General features: G+C 37.4%; 1 protein-coding gene across 3 annotated transcripts; it reads right to left on the bottom strand.

Annotated features, from left to right (window-relative positions):
* Positions 1–447: 447 nt before the first annotated feature.
* Positions 448–22,770, bottom strand: ARL5B (ADP ribosylation factor like GTPase 5B). 3 transcript variants are annotated; one of them, XM_001154062.7, is made up of 6 exons: positions 22,397–22,770; positions 15,475–15,535; positions 13,432–13,579; positions 9,380–9,463; positions 7,949–8,100; positions 448–6,916 (listed from the first exon to the last, which is right to left on the bottom strand). In XM_001154062.7, exons 1-6 carry the CDS (start codon positions 22,440–22,442, stop codon positions 6,868–6,870), a joined length of 540 nt encoding a protein of 179 aa, XP_001154062.1. In that variant the 5' UTR covers positions 22,443–22,770; the 3' UTR covers positions 448–6,867. The 3 variants fall into 3 exon arrangements, with proteins under 3 accessions (XP_001154062.1, XP_009456311.1, XP_009456312.1); XM_009458036.5 differs by lacking the exon at positions 9,380–9,463 and having other exon boundaries at positions 22,397–22,734; XM_009458037.5 differs by lacking the exon at positions 15,475–15,535 and having other exon boundaries at positions 22,397–22,730.
* Between the last annotated feature and the right edge of the window lie 4 nt (positions 22,771–22,774).

Below are 22,774 nucleotides of genomic sequence, written 5' to 3'. Positions count from 1 at the left end.
TTCCCCTTCTCTGGTAAATGCACCTTCCACTTGGCCAGTTGTTTAGATCAGAGAGAGGAAATGACCCAATGCAGGCTAATGAACAATTTCCCTGGGGAATATGGAATTGTAATTGAAAGTCTAACAATAATCTGACTTCTCCCTTGTACAAATTTAGGAGGCTACTGGACTTGGGACATTATCTGTTATGTGGATCAGGAAACAGAGAAATCCAGTCAGGTGAAAGACAGAAACAGATGAGTAGGAAAAAAGGTAACTTCCGGCTTGCTCCTAAATGGTCCAGTCTCTAGTCTCAGTCTGTTCTACAAATCCAGTTGTTCCGTGGGTTCCGTGAGCCTCCACCACCTCACCCCAATTATCCTCTCTTTGTTGGCATAGGTGGGTTTCTATTATTTGCAAGCAAATAACTTAAAGCAGATTTACCTTTAAAACACTGGATTCACTTCGTATTGGAAAAGTAATTATTTATTATGACAAAAATAAAACTGTTGAATGAAAACAAATGAATGTTACACTATATTGCACCATGATTGGAAATGAGCCAAAACCTGTCTAAAAGATGAACATTCCAGAGCAAACAGCATCGTTTTACTTGGGTTAAGTAGGCATGCAAACAACTCATTATAACATAATTGCAGAAATAAAAATTATGAGTACTGGCAACCTAAACTTAACATATAAAAGAAGCACTTCATAACAGTAATAAAGTATTAAAAACTTTAAAACAGGTCATTTAAACAATCCCACCATCAGGAAAACATGCTTTGAACCATTTTCAAGAAGTGATCATGTGAATGCATTAATTTACTTGTTTTAAATTTTTTGTTGTTGTTGTTAATGCTTATATATTGGACCAATGGAACACATTTGTTTGGCTGGGGTTCAGACACACAGTTTGTGGTGTGAAAGACATTTTTCTTTCCTCTGCACAATACCGGAGGACCCACAGAGCAATCCAATTCCTAATTCTGACCTTATTAATACCATCTTCCAGTTGACCAAGCATAGTAATTAAGATATTCTTAGAGCTTTCGCAGAAAGCCTGAAGCTTAAGGAGTAACAACAGTTTGTATTTAAATCTTAAGAAATGCACATATATATGAATATAGACACTTTAAGGTTGTTTTGCATTCTGAGGCAAGAAATAATAAATACTGAGTACAGGGCCTGCTGCTTCCTCTTTAATGCTCTAAAGCACCAATTTATGTTAAAATAGCAAAGTGTGATTATAATCATTCACTCTGATTAGAATAAACCCAACACCAAGGTTGTAATTGCTGTTATGTTTTTGTTGTTGTTTTTAACATGCTCTGTGGAATAGATGAACATGGTAAAATTTGTAACTATTCTGTAATTGAAAAAAATCATGACCGTTTTATTTTACACTTTCAATGAAATAGCAGCTAAACTTTTTTTAAGTCATAAATAAAAGTTTTTGTAACTACACTCAACAGTTTACTCCAAGAGAATAAAATAGGGGCTTCAGAGTCCCTAAATTTCCTGAGGGAAAATATAAGATTAAAATGATTATGGTCTCTTGTGAATAGGGCTTAAATATGCAAATAAGTCACTGATGACTGGGATCAACTGATAGTCATTTGATATCTTACCAACACTGATGGAAATATATTCACAGTATAAAAGAATCCATCAAATTTAGGATTTCTCCTTTCCCTTATCTAATTAAACTAATTAAATATTGACTGAGCACTTTCCTATGTGCTTTAATGAAACCATATGTGAATCTGATATATCTACCATGTTGGCCCAGCTGGTAAACAAGAGTAAAACAAAACAAAGTCTCCAAGGAATGCTATCCCTTAGTTATGAATTTTGCATATTTCAAATACAGTTTGGGTGAAGGGGGTTTTTATGGGATGGTACAAACATCCCACAAACTTGAGCAAAGCACCTTATGGATTGAAAAATGAGGTAATTTTTTAATTAAAATTTTACAAGTTGTGCAAGAAAACATATCCATTTTTTTAAAACTTTGTTTTCTATTCCAAAAGCTATGCACAGCACATTTCATATTTCTCCATTTCCAGGAGAAAATGTAGATTACTGGTTTAAGAAATGCAAAAGATGCCTTTATGTGACTACAGTTCCAAATTCTAAAATCCTAATCAGTCTTCACTCCTTTGGCCACATTAAGAATAATACAGGCCATCTAGCTCTATGGTAAAAAGACTGTATTTTTTAGTAATTTTAAGTACTCTAAATACGAGGAGAGGCAGAAATTCACTGCTTTCATTCACATTTTCTCTTACCTAATATCCTTTTGAAGCTTTTTCGACCTCATGGTATTGTCTTTACTTTCAAGTGCTTTGAATTTGTTTTTCAGTATGCTTCTAAACCTCCAAATTAATATTTCCCAAATGTTTCACCAAACTATATACATTTAAAGCTGCCTTTAGGTCTGAGGGGCACAATTTTTTTTTCTGCTTTAAATTTAAAATAGAATAGTTGAACATATTTTTTTATATTGGTCTTCCTCTATTTATTTTGGTCCCCTAAAATTTTTTAAAAATACTTTTTTGGGGAACCTGGCTTTTGGATTTCAGTCTTCACAGTAAAAGTGAATGAATAAGGAGGAGACGCTACTGAAAAACTAACCTTGAATATAAACCACTTTCAGATTTATGTAGACATTTATGTAGACATTTGTAAAAGACTGACAACCTGGCTACTGACCCTACTCTTTCAATATGGAAAGTCACACAGAACTATAGACTGGGGTGGCATCAAAAGGCAATAAACTCTGAACAAATTAACCACTTCCATTCAATTAGTACAAGCCAAGAAAATAAAGTAAATTATCTAGAAGAGAATTATTTCCAACACAGGCTGGTTCTTTCTAAGCAGCTTACTATCCTTTTCTTAGCAATATGGCTTGTTTTCTCTTTTGCATTGTCATTAGCTATTTCTATTCAGCTATTAATTCGCTGAATTTAAGTTGAATAGCAGTTACTGATACTTTTTTCCCTATACTTGGTTGTATTCGTATTCTAAATAAAATAATAGGTGGGAATCAAATAATGGATAAAAATATATTTAATTTCATATTACTTGTATTTCCCTACTATTTGAGGGATTTTTAATTTTTAATAGTAGTATATAAGCATTCAGAATTTTAAAACCAAAAGACATTTTAGAGCTGTAGTTTAAGTTCCTCAGTATGGGAAAAACAAAAGGAAAGCCATGGACACTAATTGTCTAAGGTCAACTAGACAATTGAGAAACGGCCACATTAAGGCTCAAATCCACTTTTTTAGATGGCTAGCACAATATTCTACTAGATACAAGACACCATGCTGTATCTTGAAGTCACTTTACCCCGGCAAAATGTAAAATAGCCTTTAGGACTGAATTAGAGTGAAGTTTTTTTGGTTCCAAAGCCATAGACAAAAAGTCTGCCTCATAAAGTTGGTCTCCAAAGATAAATTCCAAAGAAATGTATCCATCTTTAGACACGACACCAGCACATTTTTCTGCTGATATGGTTTTACATAGTTAAGGACTAAATAAAAATTGATTATTCAGAATGATTATGTTTACAATTTGTTCTAAGAAACTACACTAAAAAGATTTTTTTAAAAAGCTTCTATATTCTTTAAAATTTTCTTTGTGACCCCCACAACTTTTCAGAGAATATTGTTTACAGCACTGCCTATCACTGTTTCCATACTAAAATAATTATTTTCTCTTTATGCTATAATGAAAGTTAAATTATGCTTAATCAAAATGACTATGGCTATGGGGTGGCACTCATTTAAAATTTTTCAGCAATGAAACTTAAATTTATTACCTTTCTTCTAATGAATATAGAATAAAAGTATTGATACCTTTAAGCATACTAACACAAGAAACTAAAAGCAAAAATTACATATTTAATCTTCAGCTTTTAATAGATTATATATATTAATATTCCAGGTTTTAAGGAATTAAGTTACATTAACAATAAAAAATATTCCATATATTCCCTTATAAAAGGTTCTATTAATTTTAAGAGTTCTCAAATGGGCTTCAATAAGAATGATGGGTTTAAAGATGAAGGACATGACATGCTCAAAATTAAGAAAAATGCTGTATTTGAACTTGCAAGGATAATTGAACACTTTGGTTATAACACACTTAAAAGATTTCTGTTAAAATTTAATTTCCTTGTTTTCAAATTAAAAGGTAGAACAGTCTCCTGAAGGTAATGTAGGTGGGTCCCTTGCTTTTCACTTACTATAAACTGTGCTAACCAATACATGGAGGTGAAGGGGGATATAAAACACAAATTACTTCATCATTGAAATAATTAGCTGCTAACATGACTTCTAAAGAACAGGTATAATATAAAACTAAGAACTTATTTCAAAATATGAATAAAGGCACTAATTACAAATGTACATTTTTTAGACAGTATCTTACAGTTCACTGATTTACAATGAATGTCAGAACCAATGCTCTAGTATTAGATACTTGCTTGGGTTAAAACATTCTCTTGGAGTAAAGAATAATCAGTTTTCACGTTACTGTAACAGGAAAGATTGAGTGAAAACCTAAAAAATACTCTTAAAAAGTCTTACATGAATTTCCTAATCATGAACTTTTCCCAATCAGCACCGACTACACTGATGCCAATTTCATCTTCAACACATGGCTAACATAAATCATTTCTAATCCAAAACTAACCAAATATTTTTTAAAGGATTTACAAAATAAATTGTATTTTAAAAATTAAATAGCAAATTTGAGTCTATACTAGTAGTTGGCAAAATACAATCAACTATTAAAAACACTTTTAATATAATGCTGATGTGGTAATATAAAAAATAACCATATAATTTGACAGAGGAAAATTGAGCCAGCCAACCTTACTAGATACAAGAAGGCAGATAGTCATTTCATAAGAACAAATACAGGAGTACTAAGTATGCTTTTTCCCAGGACAGACTTAGGGAAACTATCCTCAGTACTTACAGTAAACAACACAACCAATCAGAAATTCAGGCAAACTGTGCTTAGGTAAATGGCATTTTCTTAATTCCCCCACATCCCACACACACCACAAACCATCCATATTGATTTATGTCTGCTTTTCGCTCATGTTCTTGATTATGGGTTATATTAAAAACTAAGTTAAACTACACTTATCCTCTACTTGATACAGAATCACTAAGAAAACGGCTTAAAACAAAGTTAAACAACTACTTTCCAAAGCCCAGAAAGCTTTCCTTTGGCCACTGTTCAGTTCAAGGGTGTGCTACAACTAAAGATAAATCAGAAAAATGTTACCACATTCGATTAAACTAACTTGACTAAATATAATAAACCAAGCACACCTGAAAAAAGAACAAAATTTAAATCAACTTACAAAAATATTAAAATTAAAATACCAATTTTGAACACATATTTTGATATTATGAACTTTGTATCTTTTTTATCAAAATTAAGAAGTACTGCAAAAATGAAGTATTATTCTGTAAGTATTCATTTTATCCCTTTCATTTCAGCAAAATCACACATTTGAATAAACAGGATCGAAATACGACACGTCTTTCCTCTTAATTTAAGGAATATATTGTTTAGATTATTGTTCATATTAGACAACTGCCTCAAAAATGTTTTAATGCCATCCAATAAATAAACTTTTGATAGATTATGACTTTTTTAATTTTAACTTGTTAAGAATATTAACTTTGAGTCTCATATTAATATTCTAAAAGCTAGGATTCAATTCAGCAGTTTCCTATAACATTTTAGAACCCAAGGCATAACTACAAAGATGGCAATTGTTTCAAGTCTATTACATAATACCGTCAAATAAATTCAAGGAAAGCCATGTAGTTTTTTAAGTAACATACTGCTGGTAGTAAAAATGCTATGACAGACACGACTTCAAATTTTAAGAAACAAAATGGACTGTTCATACTTCGGCTTCAGCTACTGCCCAAAGCAGCTGTGATATATCTTGCAAAGAAAAGAGCTAAAATTTCTGTTGATAATAAAGTTGTTTGTAAACTGATGCTAAAATATATTCCAATTGTCTTATTTTTAGTGCTGGTATGATTTACTAACTTCTGATAGTTTTATATGCATTGAATAATGTGATATTCTTAAAATATCAGATTTATTCAAGAATATTTAACATCAAAGTTGGGCTTTCAAATAAATATTTTACCTTGGTTAGTTTTTGACCAAATGTTGCAGGCAGAAGAGTGGACTTGATTCCTTTAGATAAATAAACAGCCTACCTAATTTCCATGCAAATAACAACTTAAACATTATTCCATGACTCAACAGTAATGTGGGGGAAAGTTAAAAGGCAAGTACTCATGATGTGGAATCTTCCTTACATATATCCTCTAGGCAGATTTCTTTCTTTACAGTAAGTTCTGTCCGAAAGATGAATGGTTTATAGAGGGAACAAATATTTAGTGCTGGAGAAGTTTGCAGGCAGTACCTGCTGGTTTCCAAGACTACTCTATCAAACCAGTAATTCTCTGGTTGGGAGGGAGTGGTGGTCAAGAATTGAAAGCAATTGGTCATTAAGGTTATAAGAATATTTCAGAAGACATCACGCATATGACAAACATTTCTTACAAGGCAGTCACTGAATAATTAGAATAAACAGAAGAATTGTTGCTGAAAACATAGTTATACATTATGTTCATCCAACTGAAGATTAGTGTGTTAAAAAAAAAAAATTAAGAAAAAATCTTTTATGTTCCAGTTCAGCTGCACTTGATTCAAGTGTTGCTCTCAGAGGTTTGTGTTGTTATAAATTAAACATGCTGCTGCCTTAGCAGCCAAAGGTACTAGGAAAAAATGTTCATGTCACAGAATAAATAGAGCAGTCTCTTTCAAGCAAAAAAGTTATCTCACACCAATCCGGGAGGTCATCCACTCTAGACCTTGGCATAACCTAAACAAAAGATAGAAGTATTTTTAATTAAAAACTTTATACTTAAAAACTGAAAGCATACTTATTATTTTTAGGTCTTAACCAAAGGCTGGTAGCACAATCATTATTTATATACATCAGTGTCAACATTCAAGTCACACTATAATAAGTGAAATTTTTAAATGGAATGTTCTCTTAAATATTCTTAATCAGTTTGTGGGAAATTGCTTCAGTCTCATCTTGAAGATACAACTTTGCCAGTTTTGCCATGAAGAGTGCAAATACTCCCCGCCTTTTAAAATTAACTGAAACTTAACAACTGGAGAAAGTCAACAGCAACTTCACCTTATCCTCCTCAATTCTAAAGAATGGAATACTTAGACTCAGTCTTAAAAGTATGAGTCAAAAAGGCCTACACACAGCTATTACTGCAAGCTATTTCTGATAAATACTAAGAGAAAAACTAAGAAGGTGAGGTTGATTTGAGGATAAGTTCTCTGATATAAACAGGGTAATACTTAAATAACATTCGGTTCTTCTTGGCCTAATACCCACATTCAAATTGTTAGAGATGGAAGAATAGACCATGTGGCATTTGTCTCAACTGTTTATTGTCTGGAAATATGCCTCCCAAAAGACCTCCTAATAATAAAGAAGATGTACTCTTGCAGAAAGCTGAGAGCTCAGGTTTAAGTCCTTGCAGAAAATGTGAAATTTCTTTCAAGCTTCCTTTTTAAAAGAAAGGTGACATTACAGTTTTTTTCTCAGTATATGATAAAGGCAACAAAGAAAAAAATCTGGATTATGAAAACTTAATTCAATAGTTTATTGCTTTTTGGTAAAACATTATATTTACATTAAAAGTTTTTAAGTTGCCAGTGATTTTACTAGAATTATTTCTAGGTTGTAAGCCTGAGACACATTATAAAAGTCACCTTTAATTAAGAACAAACAAACAGAAAAGGAACAGGACCCATGAAGAAAACAAGTTGGCCTAAAAAGTTGGAAGAAATTTGAAAGAAGTCATACCTCCCCTCAGACGGATGAACTTACCCTTCTCCTGTGAGAGCACAGCAGGATTGAATGTGCCATGGATGATCCTTAATTGAACTAAGGGTGAGGTATTTCGAGATTTCAGCTGCTGTCATACACCCTTTCATATCCTGTTTATTTGCAAAGATAAGGACTGCAGCCTTCCGTAAATCCTGCAATCAAGACAAAATATTTCTAATATGTGAAATACCACAATTTAAATTTACCCAGCTGAACAGTTATAATGAAGTGCTTCTACTTTAACATAATCGGGCACTAGTATTTAACATAAAAATAATCTCAAATACCCGTAATTTCATTATTCATTCCAACAGATTAATATTAAATAATTATTTTTTATTTTTGAGTCGAACTGGTCAAACTGAAAAAAAAATACACCTGAATTTTAAATACTGACTCAAAAATACATAAGTAATATTCTAATAGGCAAATATGGTAGTCTGTTGCCAAATACTAGAGTTTATCCAAAACTTAAAAGTAGAGTACTGGTGGTGGGAGCTGGGCAATACTTATTACTTACTAGTCTTTGTATAACATAAGGTCATTGGTTAATATTCATTTCAGCATTGTTTATACTATGAAAACATTAGAAGAATAGATTGTGATATACTCATACTGTGGAAAACTATATAGTTGTTAAAAGGAATGAACGAAAGCAGTACATATTAAGATGGATAATCAGAATATATTATCATGGATAAGTCACAATGTTGTACAAAAAGAGCAAGATTCAGAAAGATATATATTATATAGTGTAAGTTTGAAAAACATGGAATACAGGCCAGGCACAGTGGCTCACACCTGTAATCTCAGCACTTTGGGAGGCTGAGGCAGGCGGATCACGACGTCAGGAATTCAAGGCCAGGCTTGCGAAGATGGTGAAACCCTGTCTCTACTAAAAATACAAAAATTAACCAGGCGTGGTGGCGGGTGCCTGTAATCCCAGCTACTCGGGAGGCTGAGGCGGAGAACTGCTTGAACCCAGGAGGCGGAGGTTGCAGTGAGCCAAGATCGCGCCACTGTACTCCAGCCTGGGCAATAGAGCAAGACTCCATCTCAAAAAAAACAAAAACAAAAACAAAAAACAAAAAAAAACTTTCAGTTATTGAAACTTTTGGGGAAAAGACCCTTAAGTTTTCCTTTTGCTCATCTCAATTTATCAGACTTTTAAAGGCATGCTTAAGTAACCTTAGCTTTGAAAAATTTTTACAGTAACAGTAGTAATCTACAAATTAATGTGTTAGGGTTTTTTAAGTTTGAAAAAGTAATGAACATTTTTTTTTACCTCAAGACTTTCATCAATTTAGTACGTAAAGTTGTGTTAATCATAAAATAGCCAACATCATATCACATTAATCTTTGCAAAAAAGCAAAGGCAACGTACAGATACTTTACTACACTGTTTTTTAAAGATTTACTTTAAAAATTTACCTCATGAGCCAACATTCTGTATAATTCTTCTTTTGTAATAGCTAGTCGTTCCCTGTCAATGCTATCAACAACAAGAATGATGAACTAGAAGAAAATTAAAAGGAAAGACAGAAAATTGAATGGGATGCTGAAAAGTTTTCTATAAAACTACTCAAGTAATCTAAGTACTTTCTCTACATGGCATCATCATTACTATAAAACATCTACTGCTTTTTCACCATAAACAGCTTTTATAATACTGAACCACATCAAGCAGTAAAATCCAAATGTTAACAGTAAGAAAATAACTCATAGCTTCAACAAATAAAAACTGTGCCCCACTTGTTTTATTTTAAGTGATGCCCGAATACATAATATTATGATTTGTTTTCAAATGCTGGTAGTAAAAAGCAATTTTTGAAAAGAAACTTACACTAATTTCAATAATATTTTTCACTAAAACTTCAAAGTACTCCATTATCATTCATCTAAACAGTCAATAAGTGCTTACTTGTGTATACCACAATCTCCTAACTCTTAGAAAGAAAAGCTAGTTTGAAAGAAAAAGATAAATGCATTTTAAAAATAAGACAATTTTATAAAACAGTATCCACCATAAATGCTCAAGATTGAAACATATATACTTAGGCATTATATACTGGAGATTCAGGTGAAATTAAATAAAGGCAAGATGCCAGAAAAAAGAGGAGAAATCTGTTGGTAAAGCTATACATGAAAAAAGGGAGTTTGCATATTAAAAAATAAGAAGATATAGGCCAGGCATTGTGGCTCACACACATGTAATCCCAGCACTCTGGGAGGTGAGGTGGGATGACTGCTTGAGCCCAGGAGTTTGAGACCAGCTTGGGCAACATAGTGAGAACCTGTCTCTCTACAAAAAATAAAAATTAGCCATGCACATAGTCCCACCTACTTGGGAGGCTAAGGTGGGAGGACTGCTTTGAGCCTAGGAAGTTGAGGCTGTACTGAGAATCATGCAACTACACTCCAGCCTGGGTGACAGAGAGGCCCTAACTCATTTTTTAAAAAATGTGGGGGGTGGGTGAGGGGGAGGAGGAGGAGGAGATGGAGGAGATGATACAGCGAAAAAGCGCCCTTAAGCTGAACACTGTATACAGAATAAAAAGTTAAGAAATGAGAGGAAATGACGTTATTACAGCAGGAGATAGATGCAAAATAAACTGAGACATGAAAAGTGGAATTAGATTACAGAGATGACTTTAAAATTAGGGAAACAGGCTAGGTGCAGTGGCTCACACCTGTAATCCCAGCACTTTGGTAGGCCGAGGTGGGCATATCACTTGAGGACAGTTCAAGACCAACCTGGCCAACATGGTGAAACCCTGTCTCTATTAAAAACACAAAAATCAGCCAGGTGTGGTGGTGTGTACCATAGTCCCTGCTACTTCGGAAGCTGAGGGAGGAGAATCCTTTGAACCTGGGAGGTGGAGGCTGCACTGCTCTCCAGCCTGGGTGACAGAGTGAGACTCCATCTCAAAAAAAATAAATAAATAAAAAACAAAAATAAATAAAATTAGGGAAACAGACAACTAATTTGAATATAAACTGAGTTGGGCTTAGAAGGGAATAAATGGAAAGAATGTCACGTGGCAAAGGAGGAATCAACAGAATATGGGGAAACAACTGTGAGTTCACGAGAGGAAGGTGTCAATAATTACTTAATACCTGTAACTTCTTGTATTATAATGGACATACTACAGCTTTTGGGGGACTCTTCCACGTGAAGAATTTTCAAAATGCAAAGTGACAGGGGCCACTGTTCTTTGTAGTAATTTTGATATTCTTGTAGAGATCATTTATTAAAAGAACATTTCATGCAAATGGCATCAGTAATGGATATCTCTTTCTGGACCTATGCTAAGTCCTCCAGAGTTTCAGTCATTTCAAGAACTACCCTTTCGACATACTTTAAGTACATATGGATTCACTAGAATCAACTTTGACCTATTCATCAATGATAACTGCCCTTTTCACAGCTGGAGTTAACTGTGAGCTTTAAACTACTAACAGCTCTGATGTTTAAATTAATCATATGCTACAATGTCATTTGTCCCTTACTTTTCTTTTTTTTTGAGAGAGAGCGAGACTCTGCCACCCAGGCTGGAGTGCAGTGGTGCTATCTCAGCTCACTGCCACCTCCGCCTCCCAGGTTCAAGCGATTCTCATGCCTCAGCCTCTGGAGTAGCTGGGACTACAGGCACATGCCACCATGCCTGGCTAATTTTTGTATTTTTAGTAGAGATGGGGTTTTGCCATGTTGGCCATGCTGGTCTTGAACTCCTGGCCTCAAGCAATCTGCCCACCTCGGCCTACCAAAGTGCTGGGATTACAGAAGTGAGCCACTGCGCCTGGCCCTTCCCTTACTTTCTAACTTATTCTAGTTTCAGAACATTATTTTACTGTATAAATGTATAAGCTACCCTTTAACTATACTATTTGCTTACAGCTTCTGCATACCCAATAAAATAATTCAGTGCTACCACAAGTTCTGATTATCTATGATACGCCATCTTTGTTTACTTACACGTTGCATTGGAATATAATATACACACATACACACATGCTATTATAATATAAATCTAGAACGATACATGTTTTTTATTTAAAGAGGCAACTTTGTTCACCAAAAATTCTTCATATTATATCATTTTCTACCTCTTCCCTTCCAACTCCAATTTTTTTTTTTTTTTTTTTTTTTTTTTTTTTGAGATAAGAGTCTCGTTTTGTCACCCAGGCTGGAGTGCAGTGGTGCCACCTCGGCTCACTGCAAACTCTGCCTCCGGGGTTCAAGCGATTCTCCTGCCTCAGCCCCTGAGTAGCTGAGGACTACAAGTCTGCCCCACCACGCCCGGCTAATTTTTTGTATTTTTAGTAGAGACGGGGTTTCACCTGTGTTAGCCAGGATGGCCTCAATCTCCTGACCTCATGATCCACCCGCCTCGGCCTCCCAAAGTGCTGGGATTACAGGCGTGAGCCACCGTGCCTGGCCCAACTCCAATTTTTAAAAGGTTTCATTTTAGAAAAAATAATTGGTTAGGTGTACTTCTTTGCAAAGAACAATTAAATGGATGCAATTGTGAAATCATACTCTCAAGGATAAATCTCTCTAAACTACATTGAATGGCTTTTAAAAAAATCTGCCTCTAATAAGAAATAAAAGCAGAAATAGAACATGAATATATCCAGGTTTGTTCCCCAAGTTAGCTCTGAACTCATAAGTGGCAGAGAACTTTGAGAGATGATTTGCAAATCTACTTTTTTCTAATTAAAAAAAAATCTACCAACATTTTGAATGTTCATGTTATAAAAAATTTTTAAATTAATAAAATATTTTATTCCTCCACCGGTCAGGGTCTCTTAGAAAGTTGTGAGATCTTGGGGAAACCTACATAATTTCTCCACGTGTCAGATCTCTCCAACCCTGGAGACATGAAAATCTTGTGAAGATGAATGGAGAGAACCTGGCCAAACAGTAAGCACTCAAGTAATAATAGCTCCAAACAATCTTTCTACTTGCCTTTTCTTTTATTCGAAAACCCAAATTCTTAAGTCTCATTTATGAAATTTTTATTTATTTATTTTTTAAAAAAAGGAAACCCAAATTCCCTACAAAAAAGGATCTTATTAAAAGGCCGGCCACGGTGGCTCAAGCCTGTAATCCCAGCACTTTGGGAGGCCAAGGAGGGTGGATCATGAGGTCCCGAATTCAAGACCAGCCTGATCAATATGGTGAAACCCCGGTCTCTACTAAACATACAAAAATTAGCCGGGTGTGGTGGCACACGCCCGTAATTCCTGCTATTTGGGAGGCTGAGGCAGGAGAATGGCTTGAACTCAGCAGGCGGAGCTTGCAGCGAGCCAAGATCACGCCACTGCACTCTAGCCTGGCAACAGAGCAAGACTCCGTCTCAAAAAAAAAAAAAAAAAAAAAAAAAAAAGGCAACTGTCAATACGCCCAGGTGCAGCCTAATTACTTTCTATGTTTACTCTCGGGACCTGTGGATTAAAATTCAAAATTCATCTTAGCATACCTCTGTATTTGAGTAATATGTGTTCCAGGATGATCGCAGAGACTCCTGACCACCAATATCCCACATAAGAAAATGAGTGTTCTTCACAACTATTTCTTCAACATTGCTTCCTATGGTTGGAGAAGTATGAACCACTTCATTCATTAAGCTGTTGAAAAACAGACACCATAAAAGCTCTTGTAAATCTTGAGAATCTGAAGCAACTTTTATCTCTGTATTTTTAAGATCAATCAACCTTCTGCACCAATGATGATGATCATTAGCATGAAAATTATAAACCTGGAGAACACTTGTGCAAATCAATATCTAGACAACAACTCCAGAAGAAAGACTTGTTTCTTGTTTGTTTTTTTTTTAACGGAAGGAATTGCAAGCTTGATGGAAAAGAAAGGAAACAGTGTGGTGTGAATTTGCATTTCTGTGGCCAAAAATTCCAATACCACCATGCCCTGTTATCAGTTAGATAAGACCCAATGTCCCATCCCATCCTGAAAAGCAAGTTTCTAGGTGATTGCAAAATAGCAAATATTGGATAGCAGGCTATCTATAATTTTGAAGACTGTCTAAATTGAGACTTAGTCACAAAAACTAATTCAGGCATATTAATCTAAAGTAGTCCTAAAAAGATGACCATGGGCAAGTAAAAATTTAAATTAACTATAGATATATTTAGAAGGCCAGGTGTGGTGGCTCACACCTATAATTCTAGCACTTTGGGTGGATCACCTGAGGTCAAGAACTTGAGACCATCCTGACCAACATGGTGAAGCCTCGTCTCTACTAAAAATACAAAAATTTGCAGGGCGTGGTGGTGGGCGCTTGTAATCCCAGCTACTCTGGAAGCTGAGGCAGGAGAACCGCCTGAACCTGGGAGGTGGAGATCACGCCATTGCACTCCACCCTTAGAAATAGAGCAAAACTCTGTCTCAAATATGTGTGTGTGTGTGTTTGTGTGTGTGTGTGTATATATATATATATATATTTAGAATACTGATGCTCATACCCCTCGTATTATCATAATCATTGGTAAAGCTACATTAATCAATTAATTCAACAAATATGCCCTTGCCAGTAACATGTCAGTACTGTGTTGGAGGAGGCTTGCAATTCTCTTGGGTTTTATGTATATTTTTGAAGCCATGTGTAAAATTATTTCAACAAAGATGACAGGTTTCTGAAATGTTTATATGTGATGTTTAAAAGCTAATTCATATTTAAACACATAATCACCAATGAATGAAAATGTTTTCAAGAGAAACAAGTAGTTATTCAACTCTGAAACAACAAACTTTAAGTCAGTAGCTTTTTAGCAAAGTAGTTGAAAAATGCGTTAATCACTGGCTAATGAAGTACTTCTCGTGAGCTGATGGCTGTCTTCTAATGCAACATGAGTGGGAAGAGGTAAGAGCCACACAATGGGGCAAAGAACTGTAGAACTATTTTGTTAAAGTGCCTGGTAGATCCACTTCTACTGCTTAATACTATAATTTCATTGGCATTGAAAGGATAATGGAAGGTACTCTGACAAGTGGAATGATGAGCTGTGAAAATTTCCTAAGGTATTAATAGATTTCTCTGAAAGTCTCAAGACTCTCCCTCTTGCAAGCTACTACAGCAATATTTTCAGGAGTGATCACATTTCTTTTGACTTGACAAGTCTGGCTATGTTAAAAAATTCCAAAGCTATTAGTCAGGAGGGTAGCAATGGCTTCCTAGAGCTATCAATTTATTCACATAAACCCAAGTGGGGTAAGAACTAAGTGAAATCCACTTTATCACCTCACCCCAGCACTTTTAATATGAGCTTTATTTATTTAATATTAATTTCTTTCTTTCGAGGGCAGAAAACAGTAAGTGTTTGTGAAGGGTTTAGCAAATGTTTATTTCACTCACTTTTCTATAGATTGTGTTCGGTAAAATTAAAAAAAAACAAAAAACATATATTTAAGTTTTTCCGTCATTATTATAATGCATCTCTTATTAATTGTAAACACATTAGTTTCAATAACTAGTGAAAACTGTTTAATAAACACCCATACTTACAATTGGTAAAGAATGGTGGTTTTCCCTGCATTATCCAGTCCCACTATAATTACTTTGTGTTCTACAAAAAGAAAGCAAATCATAAACATTTAACACTACTGCATTACTGCAATTACATGCTTTCAACAATGATTATTAGTTAGCTCATTAATGAGAATCATTCACTGAATATCTATCACTAGACTGTTAAAATGCAGAAAGAAATGTTACGATGTTAAGGCTACCTAGGTTAAGTAACAAAATCAATTATCATTGATTCTCTGTCTAGTTCTCTTGTAAAAGAATGTGGGAAATGGGTAGGCAGGAAACACCAGCAAAGTTGGTCACTTATATTGCATCTAGGGGAGAGGAGACCCAAATATTAATCTAGGCAAAAATTATAACCTAAATGTAAGTTTTTTAAAAAGCCTGTTTTACACACCTTTTTAGCTCTGTACCAATCAAGTTAGCTTTTTATCAAAATGTTTTCATATCTGTAAGTTTCCCCACCTATGTATACCAGGATCTGTTTCTTCCTCTCACTTAAAAATCCCATGTAAGCTTAAAATTGAAACGTTTCATGTGTCACAAAGACAAACATATACTCTCAAGTTTTTACACAATTACTCATTGTTTAACATTCTGTTTCTGCTCTTTGTACAATGAAAATCTCTTCAGTTCTTTCCTCCTTTGGGTGCCATGCACTAAATATTCACCTCTTTTAATAAGTAGTTGCTAAAGCTCATCTAATTATTCTGTTAAGTGGTATATATTCTGCAATGTCCTTTGAATACAGAAAACAACCCAGATACCATCTTTCCTAGATTTTCACTTATGCCAAGTATACTAAAGATCCCCTTCTCCAAGGCAGAAGAATGCTTAAAAAGTTACAAGTTAACATCAACAGGGTAAGTAGGGAAGTTTCCACAGAATCACAACACAGTTGATTTCTAGGCAACGATTGGGCACATCTCATATCGAATCCCGCTCTTCTTGATGACCTCTGGTGAATGTCAACATTCTGGTCATATAATCAACTATCAGCTCATATTCCTACTCTAAAGTTCTAAACTTCATCAGCCAAAAAAAGAGGGACCAAGAAAATTTAAGTTCTTGAGATGTGCAGGTCTTCCAATGACCTACACACTCTAGATACAGCCTATTACAGTGCAGGATAAACAGACATGGTCCTCTGGAAGGGCTATTTTCACTATGGTAGAAGCTGCTTTGTAAAACAAAACAAAACTTGCCTGCTTAGTATAACTCACTATAATTCTCCTTATTTATTTATTTGAGACAGGGTCTTGCTTTGTTGCCCAGGCTGGAGTGCAGGGGCATGATCACTGCAGCCTCGACCTCCCAGGCTCAAGTGATCCTCCTACCTGAACCTCCTGAATAGCTGGGACCACAGGTGCACACCACCAAGCTTGGCTACATGTCCTCTAATGAGGCCAATCTTTAAGTATTACCCTGTTTGTTATCCCTTAAAGTACAAGAACCTTTATCAGTGAGGAACAAACAGACTGCCTGGCACTAAGCATTCTAAATTTTGGTGACAGCTAGAAGCTCCACCTACCAAGCATCTACAGAAAACAACATGCCTGCAGTGGTGAGAAGGAAGCCACTAGTTTAAAGATAAGCAAAACTTGAAGGCAGATAATCCTGTTGGGAGAAAGGAATGGAAGGACAGTACCAGATGGCTCCTTCTTGAAGCAACTCAAATGAAGACCCAGGTCATTTGCAAACAATCCTGCTCCTTGCTTCACTTTTGCACTATGATGCTTCACATAATACTGAAGGACTGTGATGGTAAAACTCACCAATAATGCACCATTTTGAAAGGTAGGTCCCTAACATGAGGAAATGTTAGGTTAAGACACTACTGTTAGGCCAGGCGTGGTGCCTTACGCCTGTAATCTCAGCACTTTGGGAGGCCAAGGTGGGAGGATCACGAGGTCAGGAGATCAAGACCATCCTGGCTAACACGGTGAAACCCCGTCTCTACAAAAAATACAAAAATATTAGCCGGGCATGGTGGCGGGTGCCTGTAGTCCCAGCTACTTGGGAGGTTGAAGCAGAAGAATGGCACGAACCCGGAAGACGGAGCTTGTGGTGAGCCGAGATCGGGTCACTGCACTCCAGCCTGGGCAACAGAGCGAGACTCCATCTCAAAAAAAAAAAAAAAAAAAAAAGACACTACTGTTACTATCAGTTACAGTAAATCAGAATGTTTTAGGCCAGGTGCAGTGACTCACACCTGTAATTCCAACACTTTGGGAGGCCAAGGAGAAGTGATCAGTTAAATCTAGGAGTTTGAGACCAAACTGGGCAATACAGTAATATCCCATCTCTTAAGAAAAAAGTTAGCCAGGTCAGGCATGGTGGCTCACACCTGTAATCCCAGCACTTCAGGAGGCTGAGGTGGGCGGACCACAAGGTCAGGAGTTCAAGACCAACCTGGCCAATTTGGTGAAACTCCGTCTCTACTAAAAATACAAAACTTAGCAGGGCATGGTGGCAGGTGCCTATAGTCCTAGTTACTTGGGAGGCTGAGGCAGGAGAATCACTTGAACCTGGGAGGCAGAGGTGGCAGTGAGCTGAGATTGCACCACTGCACTCCAGCCTGGTGACAGAGCAACACTCCATCTCAAACAAAACAAAACAAACAAACAAAAAAAAAACAAAGAATGGTCTGGAAGACAGGATGCAGATAGATGATAAGTTTAAGTTTAGTGTGTTTGAAACCTGCTTACAGTCCAGAGTTAAGAGCAGAATAAGCTGGGGCCGGGCGCAGTAGCTCACACCTGTAATCCCAGCACTTTGGGAGGCCGAGGTGGGAGGATCACAAGGTCAGGAGATCGAGACCATCCTAGCTAACATGGTGAAACCCCATCTCTACTAAAAACACAGAAAATTAGCCAGGCGTGGTGGCAGACACCTGTAGTCCCAGCTACTTGGGAGGCTGAGGCAGGAGAATGGCATGAACCCGGGAGGCGGAGCTTGCAGTGAGCTGAGATCACGCCACTGCACTCCAGCCTGGGCGACAGAGAGAGACTCCATCTCAAAAAAAAAAAAAAAAAAAAAAGAGCAGAATAAGCTAAAGGGAGAAATGTAAGCCACAAGATCTGAGATCTGAGCAGTCAGAAGTAAAGGACAATAATCATACACAATTGGCAACCAGTGTTCAAAATGATAACATGAAATTCATGGATTGGAAAGAAATGATTAAATTATGAAATTAAGATGTTACTGTTACATGGTTCTGAAAAAGAACTACAATTAAAACCGTATTTCATTTGTTCTTAATTCTGGGTAACACTAGAAATAACTGGCCAGGTGCAGTGGCTCACGCCTGTAATCCCAGCACTTTGGGAGGCGAGTAGATCACCTGAGGAGTTCGAGGCCAGCCTGGCCAACATGGCAAAATCCGTCTCTACTACAAATACAAAAATTAGCCAGGCATGGTGGCAGGTGCTTGTAATCCCATCTACTCCAGAGGGTGGGGCAGGAGAATTGCTTGAACTTGGGAGGCAAAGGTGGCAGTGAGCTGAGATCACACGACTACACTCCAGCCTGGGTGACAGAAAAAATAACAATAATAAATAAAATTTAAAGACATCACTGGGCCAGGCATAGTGGTTCACGTCTGTAATCCTAGCACTTTGGGAGGCCAAGGCGGGCGGATTACCTGAGGTCAGGAGTTCAAAACCAGCCTGACCAACGTGGTGAAACCCCATCTCTACTAAAAATACAAAAATTAGCTGGAGTGGTGGTGTGCGCCTGTAATCCCAACTACTCAGGAGGCTGAGGCAGGAGAATTGCTTGAACCCAGGAGATGGAGGTTGCAGTGGACCGAGATCGCACCACTGCACTCCAGCCTGGGCGACAGAGTGAGACTCCATCTCATTAAAAAAAAAAAACCAAACAAACAACAAAAAAAGAAATAACTGATGACAGGTTTCTACAGTCATAACACTGAGAGAAAAAGACTATGCCTACAAAAGTTCAAAAGAAATTTAAAAAACAATGCAAAACTTTAGAGGTGAGCTATCAAACACACATAACACATATGTATTTCACAGAACTACATTGATATATAAAATGTTTGCAGAGATAATCAGAATTCGAAATTATTTCCTTGAATAATAACTGTCGAAGTAAACAGGCTTCCAGTTCAAACAATACAAAATTGCAGGAATTAACTTTTACATTGCTTTACTTAGACAACACATGCTTTAGTGTACTTATTCACAGAAAGGTATCTAATTTATAAGACGCATGAGACTCTAAAATGCTACAGGAAAAAAAAGGATGAGAATGTGGAAATATTGGAAGAAAGACAAGGGAAAGGAGCACATAAAGTAAGATCAGTAGTTCTTAACACTGGCTGCACATTCGATTTACCTTGGCACTGATGCCCAGGCCTCTTCACCCCAATCTAATTTAGTTGGTGTGAGGTGGCGCTTTGGGCCTGTTATTCTAATATATCTAATTCCACTGGAATAGATATATATAGTTACAAAAATGGAAAATGCTGAGATTGGTAGTTAATTTTGTTGATGCAGAAAACAAAAATATAGGCTAAGATACATCTGTGGATTAAACCCTTCAATGAGTCCCATTCCTTGCTCTAGAGAGTTCAATGTCTTAGTCAACACCGGAGGCCCTCTGTGATAAGGTTCTCCTGGCTGTCTTTCCAATCTCATCTCCTCTTCACTCCTGGCAAGCAAACTAACACACAGCCAAGCTCAACTATTTTCAGCTTCCCTAAAAGTACCAAACTAGCTCATTCCTCTCCCTTTTGCATATTAGCTCTTCTGCCTAGAATAACATGTCCCTTCTATTCGGTCTGTCTAGCATGCCACCCAAATTCCTACTCATCATTACATTACGTCCAAGTATACCTTGTGCTGCAGCCAACGTTATATTTTTACACATATCTGTTAAATAATTTACCACACTGCATTTTTTTTCATGTTTGTCTCGTTTATTGATGTTTGAGTACTTTGCCAAGAAGTAAGGTATCTTTATTCTTTAATTTTGTATCTCCTATGCTAAACTCTGAAGACTGGCCTATGGCTGTATGAATGAATAAGAATAAAATAACAGAATAATCACTGGTTCTAAATTTTCCAACAGGAAAGTTAGAGGAAGAGAAAAATTCTAAGTAGAAATGGAGATTCAGGAGGCCTGAACAATTATGCGAGTATAAAAGTAGCCACTGGATGTCTTTCACCACCATCTACATTTTCCCCTTACATCTTTTATTACCTCTAGTCTGAGTAAGGACACCTCCAACGAAAAAAGACAAGACAGCAGCCATGTAACAGAAAAGGGAGAAAGGAAAACGGGAAAGGATATAAAGGGAAAACCAACTACTTCGGTAACGTTTCGATTCTCCAGCTCAGGGGAAAGAGAAAACTGGTGATTTTTGTATTAATCTTTATACCTTTAAGCATGTCTTAAAATGCTGTTTTACGGCTGGGCGCGGTGGCTCACACCTGTAATTCCAACACTTTGGGAGGCCGAGGTGGGTAGATCACCTGAAGTCAGAAGGTCGAGACCAGCCTGGCCAACATGGCGAAACCCCGTCTCTACTAAAGATACAAAAATAGGCCGGGCGTGGTGGCGGGTGCCTGTAAATACCAGTTACTCGGGAGGCTGAGGAACAAGAATCGCTTGAACCCAGGATGCAGAGGTTGCAGTGAGCTGAGATTGCGCCACTGCACTGAAGCCTGGGCGACAGAGAAAGACTCTGCCTCAAAAAATAAATAAATAAAAATAATATTTTAAATGTATGGATAATACCCACAAAGTGTGAAGCTCTGCTCACTTTGAAATCATTTGATAAGTAATATTATCTGTGGTTACTGGATACAGGCATATACATATATATACACATGTGTGTGCCTGTATCTATATTTATAACCTTGAAAAAGACTAATGTTCTTATCAATCTACAGAACAAGTCAACTAAAGCCATTCCATTACCTCCACAACTTCTTAAATCCAGAAAAACATTAGATACCTACATTAGCAGTAACAAATTGGTACCAACATAAAAGGAAATAAAACTGGCTTATTAATGATGCCCGGCTCTTAAATGTAAAATGAAACGAGTTGATTTTCAAAACTGGTTTCAATTACTAAGAAACCATTCTGTTCAAAGGACGCCTCAAACTTTAACTTATCGTCGGCCCCTTTTTTGGTCTGGGTGTTTTCTCTCTTCAGAAGACATCACATCTCATTCTGATTCAGAACAGGTTTTGCAACTTCTCGGCCCTTTGGACCTGCCACTTCCAGGTGTCTCATTACCTGTTACAGACTAATTACGGACACGTAACGTCTTATACAAAACCGAAAAGCATTTAGTTTCTGAACTAAATGCTTTTTTAAAAAAAAAAGTTTAGAATGAAGATGCTGGAAAACTCGTGCATCTGAATAGGACAACTCACTCCCAAGTCCTAGAGAAAAGGAGGCGAAATCAGAGTGAAAGTGCACTGGCTTACGGCTCAAACGGCAGGGCGGGAAAACAAAGCACCTACATTACTTAAAAAAAAAAAAAGTTCTAGGTTTCTGGGCGGACACTTATCCTGGGGCTACACATAGACACAAGCACGCTTCAATAAAGACGAGAAAGGCCCTCCATACGCCTCCTGGCATCATTAGCTGTATCCCGCTTTACTTCGCCAATATCCAAACATTCTCAGTTTGGATTCTGGGACGCCAAATACCTTCTCTTCTGCCTCCCTGTTTCTCCCACACGTCAGGTCTCTCCTGTACGTCCTCCAGGTCTAAAACACTGAGTTTCTGCCCGCCCCCTGGCCTAAGTCCCTTCCTCCTCCGCGTCTCCGAACGCTCTGTCCCCTGTCTCCGGTGTCCCCATCGGCGGCGGGACCCTCTGCCTCGGATTCGAGCCGCCGCGCAGCTCCATCCTTCTCACCTTGGTTACAGAAGAGGCTCCACAGTTTGGCGAAGATCAGCCCCATCACGAGCACCGGGGCGGGCCGCGGGGTCCCTCGGCAGCAGGTGCCGCTGCGCCGGGTCCCCCACCGCGGCGCGGGCTGCGCGGAGCCGAGGAGAACCCGCCTGAGATCGCGCAGCGAGGGCACTGCTAGGCCGAGAAGACTCGACCCGACCACTCAGAAGGCGCCGCGACGAATCCCCACCGGACAACCCTTTGTTTCGAGCCCACTGAGCCCAACGCCGACCCGTAGTCCCCTAGGTCTGAACCCACCTACCCACCACAGCCTCTCACAGCCCCAAGCCCCGCCTCCACCCCGCCTCCCCTCCGGATCCCAGGACCACCCATCGCCGGAAG

The sequence above is a fragment of the Pan troglodytes genome, chromosome 8 (assembly GCF_028858775.2).
Source record: "Pan troglodytes isolate AG18354 chromosome 8, NHGRI_mPanTro3-v2.0_pri, whole genome shotgun sequence".
In the NCBI taxonomy this organism is placed as follows: Eukaryota; Metazoa; Chordata; class Mammalia; order Primates; family Hominidae; genus Pan; species Pan troglodytes.
The sequence above is the reverse complement of the archived record's forward strand: the minus strand, read 5'-3'. Positions and strand labels throughout refer to the sequence as shown.

Bases quoted from the DNA above. Each gene is read 5' to 3' on its own strand.
- ARL5B (XM_001154062.7), bottom strand. From the start codon at position 22,442: ATGGGGCTGATCTTCGCCAAACTGTGGAGCCTCTTCTGTAACCAAG. The intron at 15,536-22,396 runs GTGAGAAGGATG...TTCTTTTTGTAG, and splicing joins GAGCCTCTTCTGTAACCAAG to AACACAAAGTAATTATAGTG. The intron at 6,917-7,948 runs GTAAGTTCATCC...TCTTTTGTTTAG, and splicing joins TGTGCTCTCACAGGAGAAGG to GTTATGCCAAGGTCTAGAGT.